At 72.6% G+C, this 7,750-nt stretch overlaps 1 protein-coding gene across 1 annotated transcript; it reads left to right on the plus strand.

Annotated features, from left to right (window-relative positions):
• Positions 1-561: 561 nt before the first annotated feature.
• PPP1R1A (protein phosphatase 1 regulatory inhibitor subunit 1A) lies at positions 562-7,747 on the plus strand. Its single transcript, XM_066985603.1, has 7 exons — positions 562-737; positions 4,797-4,857; positions 5,539-5,576; positions 5,698-5,761; positions 6,062-6,274; positions 6,367-6,455; positions 7,088-7,747. The coding sequence occupies exons 1-6, from the start codon at positions 657-659 to the stop codon at positions 6,453-6,455; spliced, it is 546 nt and encodes a 181-aa protein (XP_066841704.1). The 5' UTR covers positions 562-656; the 3' UTR covers positions 7,088-7,747.
• Positions 7,748-7,750: the final 3 nt, after the last annotated feature.

Below are 7,750 nucleotides of genomic sequence, written 5' to 3' on the forward strand. Positions count from 1 at the left end.
CCCCACGCGTCGCCCTGCCCCAGCGTCCGTCAGTCCCGGCCGCGTGCCCGCGTTGCGCCCCGTCCGTGTGTCCGTCCCCGGGGTCCGTCTGTCCCCCGCGCTCCCCTTCGCCCACGTCCCTCTGCGTCTGCCCCGGTGGCCGCGCCTGTCCCTCTGTCCTTCCCCTGCCGGCGTCCGTCCGTCTGTCTGTCCGTCCGTCCGTCCGTCCGTCCGCCAGCCTGCCTGCCTGCCCCTGCCTCCTCCCGTCTGTCTGTCCGTCTGTCCGTCTGTCCGTCCGTCCGTCCGTCCGTCTGTCTGTCCCAGCGCCCCCCCCCCAAACCACCACCACCCTTGCGCTGCGCCCCTCGCCCTGCGCGGTGCCCCTGTCCGTCTGTCCGCCTGTCCGTGCCGGTGTCCGTGCCGGTGTCCGTCCGTCTGTCCGTGCCGGTGTCCGTCTGTCCGTCCGGCAACCAATCGCCGGTACCGGGGCGGCTCCGGGTGGGAGGGGGGGCGGGCGGAGCGGGGCCGGGCTCAGCACCGGGACCGGGGGCGGCTCCGGGAACGCTCTCGGGGGGGGGGGGGGGCCGGAGCGGAACCGGGGCGGGACCGGGGCGGGACCGGGGCGGCTCCGGGAGCCTCCGGTAAGCACCGGGAAGGCGCCGGAGGAGCCGCCCGCCATGGAGCCCAACAGCCCCCGCAAGATCCAGTTCACGGTGCCGCTCCTGGAGCCGCACCTCGACCCCGAGGCGGCGGAGCAGGTGGGGACACCGGGGGGGGGACACCGGGGACACCGGAGGGGGGGGGGTACCGGGAGGGGGGACACCGGGAGGGGAGGACAACGGGGGGAGGGGGGACAACGGGGTGGGGACACCGGAGGGGGGGGGGGGACACTGGAGGGGGGGACAACGGGGGGGGGACACCGGGGGGAACACCGGGAGGGGGTGGCACCAGGAGGGAGACACTGGGGAGGGGGGGACACCGAGGGAGGGGGACACCAAGGGTGGGGGACACTGAAGGGCGGGGGACACTGGGTGGGGGGGGGCACTGGGTGGGGACCGTGGGGTGCTTTGGAGCCCCCCCCCAAGGGACACGGAGAGGACCCTGTGCCGTCCCCGGGGGTGCAGGGCACGGCGTGGCACCGAGCAGCCCCCTGGTGACAGCAGCGGTGCTGGCAGCACCCTTGGGTGCCGTGCAGCAGCGTGGGTGCTGGGGGGGGGGGGGGGGGGACACGGGGTGCTGCGTGGGACAGACACGCCGATTCGGGGCGCACGGGGCTGGGGGCGGTGTGGCCGCATCGACCCCGACCCCGGCGACGGGCCCTAACCATGGGGGACACCCCCGCGCCCCGTTGTCCCCCGGAGAAGCCCCCCCACGGGCTGGGGGCCACGCAGCCCCCGCGGGTCGGGGACGGCCGAGGGGCTCCGGGTGCTGTGCCGGAGCCGTTGGCTGGCTCAGCGCCGCACCTTCGGGCTGCCCAGGGTGGGTGTAGGGTTACGGGGCCCCCCCCGGCCCCCACGCCGCCCCCCTGCTTGCTCAACCCCTGCTGGAGGGCATCCAACGGGCCCCAGGGCGGGGGGCTCACCCGCAGGCCCCCCCCAGCTCTGTGGGGTGACACTGGGGCGGGGGGGGGACACACACAGGGTGGCCGGCGGCACCCCGGGGGCCGGCAGAGCCCGGCTGCGGCAACGGGGGGCTGGGGGGGGCTCGGGCAGCGGGGCCCGGCCGTGGGAGCCCATTGCAAAACCATCTTGGCTCGGCGTGCGGCCCCAGAATAGCAGCAGGTATTGCATGTCCAGGGGACGCGGCCGCGCCGCTCAGGGGCTGGGAACCCGGGTGCGGAGCTCACTTGGCCCCCCCCTGGCCCCACACCGAGCACCCCCAGGTCCTCCTCCGACCCCAAATCCCGCGGGCTGGCGGGCTCCGGGGCCAGGCGGGTTTGGGAACGCCACGTGCCCTCGCTAACCGGGCACACGAGGAGCCCTGCGATGGCTCGAGGGTGCCGAAAAAGCCAGGAATTATTGGGGGGGGAGGGGAGCGGGGGGGGGGGCTCCTCCAGGATCCCGCCGGCCCCAAGCGCGCTGCCCCCCAGCCGAGGGGAGCGTGCCGGCGGCGCGGGGGCGAGCGCGGGGCCGTCTGCGCGGCGAGCATCTCGCTGTCGCTAAATACGGCCACGCACCATCTGGGGCTGCTGCACGGCTCATTTGCAGCGCCCAGAGTGGCTCGGGGAAAGGGGGGGGGGGCTCGGGAGAGGGTCCCCCCACCCACCTTGGGGGCAGGGGTCCTGGCGTCCTGCCCCCCGTAACGCCCGCGGGCATCCCGTGCCCGTCCCTGCCTCAGTTTCCCCCCCCCCAGCGGAGCTCAGCCACGGCTCAGGGGGGTGCTGGGCCCTGCTCGGGCAGGGTTTGGGGTGCGGTGTCACCCCCCAGGAGGGACCTCGGCCTCCGGGAGCCTCTGTCACCCCCTGTCCCCGTGTTCCCACCGGGCCAGGCAGTTCCCGTCCGGGTGGAAGGGGTCACCGGGGGCTCGGGGAGGTGCGGTGGCAGCAGGTGACGATGCTGGTGTCCCCTCCCTGGGTTTGTGTCTCACTTTTTTTGGGGGTGTCCCTGCAGGAAAAGACCTGGCGGGGTTCCCTTTAGTGGGGTTCCCCTTGGTGGGGTTCCCTTTAGTGGGGTTCCCGGGGGGGCGCTCAGCCCTATCAGCCCCCTGCCTGCCCGCAGCAGCGTCCCCACGTCCCGCAGCGCTGTCCCCAAGCCCTTCCAGCCCCACCCCACAAGCAGCCCTCGTCCCCACGGCCTTCGGGTCCCCGTGTCCCCGCAGGTCCCTCCATGCCACGAGCACCCATCGGCCCTGACCCTCCTGGGTGCCACCCATGGGTGCCGGGGCTGGTGGGGGGGCTCGGTCCCGCACCTCTGCCCGTGACGGTGCTGAGCGCGGCGTGGTGCTGAGCGCGGCGTGTCCCCGAGGCGGGTAGGGGACAGGCCGGGTGCGTTTGCTCCGTCATGCTCAGGGACGGGCTGGAGCCACCCGGATGGGCTGGTCCCCGACCCAATTGAGGTCCCCGATCCCATGAAGGTCCCCGATCCCCTTCTGGTCCCCAATCCCCCCCAAGGTTCAGCCCCGTGGGGTGGGAAGGATGGAAGGGACCCACCCTGCCGAGCCCCTCGGCGACGCCGTCCCCCCCCCCCCGGCGGCTGCTCCCGGCCCCGGCGTTTTCTTAATCGATGCTGGAGATTGATCTAAAAATAGCGCGGGCAGGAGAGCGGCGAGGTGGGGGGGGAGCCGAGCGTGTCCCCCCCCCTCCCACGGCGGGGGGACCCCAGCATCCTTCTGCGGGGTGCGGAGAGCGAAGGGGCCCTCCCCGGGGCGCGGGGGTTTGGGGGTTTGAGGATGGGGGTTTGGGGTTTTGGGGATGGGGGTTTGGGGATGGGGGTTTGGGGGTTTGGGGATGGGGGTTTGGGGTTTTGGGGATGGGGGTTTGGGGATGGGGGTTTGGGGATGGGGGTTTGGGGATGGGGATCTGGGGACTCGGGGATGGGTGCCCGGCCCCGAGCACAAGGGAAGCACGAGCCAGGTCCGTGGTGCTGAGCTCCAGCTGCGTGACCTTGAGCGGGTCACGCCGGTGTCCCCCGCCCCATCCCCGTGCCGAGGCAGGGGGGCATTTTCCGGGCTGTGCCGTAGGGCACGACTCTGTCCCCGTGGGGGGCACCGGGGGTGCTCGAGCAGCCTGGGGACGCGTCGGTGTCACCTTGGGGTCCCTCTGTAGGGTCCCCTGGGCCAAATCCAGCCCCTAAGAGCCCGGCCCAGCTCCATCACCAGCACCCCGAGCCCTGGGGCAGAGGCGGTGGATGATGGGGGGGGGGGACACGGCCGGTGACCGAAGCCACCGGGGCGAGGGGACGGTGACGAGGGCTGCCGGACCGGGAGCGGGGTGGCTCGGTGGCGGGGAGGGGGCGATTTTCGTCTCCTTTTAATCTCCGTTTAAAATCCAGATCGCGGGTTTCTATGGCAACCGGGCTGCCACGGGTTGGGGGGGGGGGCGGTTGGGGAGGGGGGGGCCGCAGGGTGGGCCGGGGCTGAGGCTGCGCACAGCCGGGGAGGGGGCTTGGAGGGGCTCCCCCCCCACCACCCGCTCCGGCCGCTCTGCCTGCTCGTTAGCATCTCATCAGCATCTCATTAGGCAGCCCGCCTCATTAGGGAATCCTCGCCGGGAAATTCGGAGCCGCTCAGTCAGTGGGTCAGCGGGGAAGCGGGGCGAGCGGCCGCCCCGGGGACACGGTGCCACTGGGGCGCCCACGGGGCTGCCAGGCCGGACGTGCTACCAAGCGGCAAGGATGGCGCCGCGGCCACCAGCGCCACGGGCCACCGAGCCCTCCCAAGGGGCCACCGAACCCCCCCTATGTGCCCTAGGGCGTGGGGCAGGAGCCGCCTGGGATGCTCCGGGCGACCTTGGGCAAGGACACGCGGGCGGGCAGCGGCGAGGACGGTGCCCGAGGAAGGGCAGGTCCCCGGTGCTGTCACGGCACCGACGTCCCCGCTGCTGTCACCGCTGTCCCCACGCCACTGCCGGCGCCGAGGTATAATTAGCTCCTGATTGTCGTTAGCCTCGGCCGGGAGACGGGGGAGATGTTGATTTAAAAGCCACCTGCGTCCTGGGCAGGGCTCGGCGCCCCACGTCCCCACGGGGCCACCGCCGGCCCGAGGCCAGCCCGCTCGGGGACACGAGGAGAGGGCCGGGCGAGGTCTCGGGGACAGGGGACGCGGGGTGCGGCGGGATTTGGGGCGCAGCCGCAGGTCCCGACTCTGTCCCCTCCCTCCAGATCCGCAGGCGCCGACCGACGCCGGCCAACCTGGTGCTGAGCAGCGACCAATCGTCCCCAGGTGGGTCCCCGCACGCGTGGCACCGCGTCGCACCGGGGTCCGGCACCCGCTCAGCGCACCCCACGGCCCGCCAGGTCCCCGGGGGACAGGAGGGGACGCGTGGGCGCTGCAGGGGGGCGGTGGCACTGCCCCGTGCTTCTAGGATCCTGGGTCTCACTCGGCCCATCCATCTCCGGGGGAAGCAGCTGCCGGTGACACGCGGCACAGCCGTGCCCTGGCCCTTCCCGCGACGCCTGGCACGTCCCCAGGGCTGGCACGGGCAGGGGGACGCCAGCTGTGACATTTGAGAGCGTGTCACTGCCCCCGGCCGGCATGTGGCCTTTGGGGACGGGGGCTGACCCCGGGTGGTGTCGCCGTCCCCGGCCGTCTCCCCCTCGCGGTCGCTGCTGCAGGGTGGCTTCGTCTCCCCGCCGCTTTGGGGACGCGCCGGGGGCTGGGTGGCCGTCCCCAAATGCCACCTCCGGACAAACTGGGGCCAGCAGCCTCATCCGTGAGGGCTGAGCGGCGGTAGGGCATCCCAGGGGGGGTTCAGGATGCGGCCCCAGCACGGCACCGTCCCCACGGGTCCCCCTTTCCCTTCTTGACGGGGTGAGCGGTGCGGGGACACCCAGCACCCGTGGGTGACAGGCACCCCGCGCCCACCCTGTGCCACCGCTAACCTCCTGCTCCTTCTGCCCCCAGAGATCGATGAGGACCGGCTCCCCAACCCCCTGCTGAAGGTAGGTGCTGCCGCGAGGAGCGGGGCGGCCCCAGCACCCCGGGGTGCCCCCCAGCACCCTGTCCCAGCACCCTGTGTCCCCCCCCCCCCCCTCGGGTCACCCACCTCTGCTTGCTTTGCAGTCGGGTCTGGCCATGTCCCCCAGGCAGAGGAAGAAGGTGTCCCGCACCACCCCGACCATGAAAGGTACCTCGGGGGGGGAGGTGACGGTCCCCTGGGGGACGCGGGGGACACGCTGGTGGCCTGGCTGTGGCCGGCTGCGGTGCCACCACCTTGGTGGCACGGCTGGGGACACGGGGACATGGGGACATGGGGACACAGGGACGGGGGCTGCTGCGTGCAGACGCCATCAGAGGGGCCAAGCGGCTGTGCCACCGCAGTGGCACGGGGACAGGGGCGTCCCTGCACCCGGGGGCCACACCGGGGACGCCGCGAGGGCTCGGGGACGCTGCGGTCCCCAGCACAGCGCCGCTCGCTGCCTTGCAGAGCTGCAGATGATGGTGGAGCACCACCTGTGCAAGCAGGCGCAGGGCGAGGAAGAGGAGGAGGAGGAGGCGGCCGCCGCCGGCCAGGAGCACGGCCCCGGCTGCTGCCACCACGGTGACGCCGGTGACACCGAGCACAGCCACAGCCCCGGGGGCACCTGCCCGCTGGCCCGGGCTCAGCCCACGCATGAAGGCGGCCCGGGGCCCGGTGAGAGTGAGTAGCGGTCACCGTCGTCCCCTCCATGGGGGAACGGGGCGCTGGGGGTGGCGGGGTCTGCACTCAGCCCCTGCCCCTCGCACCCGCAGGGACCCACGGGGACGGGCGGCAAAGCCTGGCCGAGGAGGGCACCCATATAGCACCGGAGGAGGGCAAGGGTGCTGCCAGCAGCCAGTAGGTGCGTACTGGGGGGCTGCGGGCGCGTACTGGGGGGCTGCGGGCGCGTACTGGGAGGCTGCGGGCACGTACTGGGGCGCTATGGGCACGTACTGGGGCGCTATGGGCACATACTGGGGCACTGCGGGGGCACACTGGGGCGCTGCGGGCGCGTACTGTGGTGCTATGGGCACATACTGGGGCACTGCAGGCGTGTACTGGGGGGCTGTGGGTGCATACTGGGAGGCTGTGGGCACGTACTGGGAGGCTGCAGGTAAATAATGGGAGGCTGTGGGTGCATAGTGGGAGGCTGCGGGTGCATACTGGGGCACTGTGGGGGCATACTGGGCCACCACGAGTATATACTGGGCACCACAGATGCATACTGGGGCACCACGGGGGTGTACTGGGACATTGTGGGTGCGCGCTGGGGCACCGCAGGGTGCACGGGGACACTATGGGGTATACTGGGGACACCGTGGGCTGTACTGGGGACATCGCAGGGTGTACTGGGGACACTGGAGGGACACTGGGAGTGCCGCCCCAGGGGACGGGGACAGGTGGCACCGGGGGAGGTGGCACCGGGCAGGGGCGGGGGGCGCACCCGGGCTCCCCGTCCCCCAGCACGCGTCCCCCCCCCCTCTCTGTCCCCAGGTGCCCCCCCCCCGCCGGCAGGAGCGAAGGAGCCGAGCCACCGCGTTTTTTTTAACGATCGTTTTCTAAGATTCCGACGGCTGTTTTGGGGTGTTCGTGACGTTTTTGTTGTTTGGTTGGTTTTTTTTTAATTATTATTATTTATTTTATTGGCCGCCTCGGCCTGGCAGTGGGGGCGGTGGCAAGCCCCCCCCCCCCCCCCGAGCTGTCCCCTGGCCCCCACCCACCGCCACCGGGACCCCGGGGGGGGTGACACGGGGGCCACGAGCAGCACAGCCCCCCCGCCACGCTTCGTCCCGCTCTCACTGCCCCCCCCCCGGGGTGTCCCCGGGGCCACCTCGCTGTCACCGCGCCCCGGGTTGGGGACACGCAGGTGCCGGGCCGTGCACCTGCCTTGCACGGCGTGCGTGCACGTGCTTTCACGGGGGGGGGGGGGGGGGGCACAAGCGCGTTTGCACACCCACGTGGGAGCACACGCGTGTCCGTTTGCACACCCACGTGAGCGCGCACGGCCACGGGGGCGCCCGCACGCACCACCCAGCGCCCTTGGGCGCGCGCCCTCTTTGCACGCACGCTGCCGGGCGTGGGCGCACGAGCACCCGTGCACACGCGTGTGCGGGGGCCCAGCACCCGCCACCTGTATTAAACGGATCCCTTCTCCGC

Source organism: Anser cygnoides, chromosome 32, assembly GCF_040182565.1.
Source record: "Anser cygnoides isolate HZ-2024a breed goose chromosome 32, Taihu_goose_T2T_genome, whole genome shotgun sequence".
Taxonomy (NCBI): Eukaryota; Metazoa; Chordata; class Aves; order Anseriformes; family Anatidae; genus Anser; species Anser cygnoides.

Bases quoted from the DNA above. Each gene is read 5' to 3' on its own strand.
- PPP1R1A (XM_066985603.1), top strand. From the start codon at position 657: ATGGAGCCCAACAGCCCCCGCAAGATCCAGTTCACGGTGCCGCTCCTG. The intron at 4,858-5,538 runs GTGGGTCCCCGC...TTCTGCCCCCAG, and splicing joins CAGCGACCAATCGTCCCCAG to AGATCGATGAGGACCGGCTC. The intron at 6,275-6,366 runs GTGAGTAGCGGT...TCGCACCCGCAG, and splicing joins CGGCCCGGGGCCCGGTGAGA to GGACCCACGGGGACGGGCGG.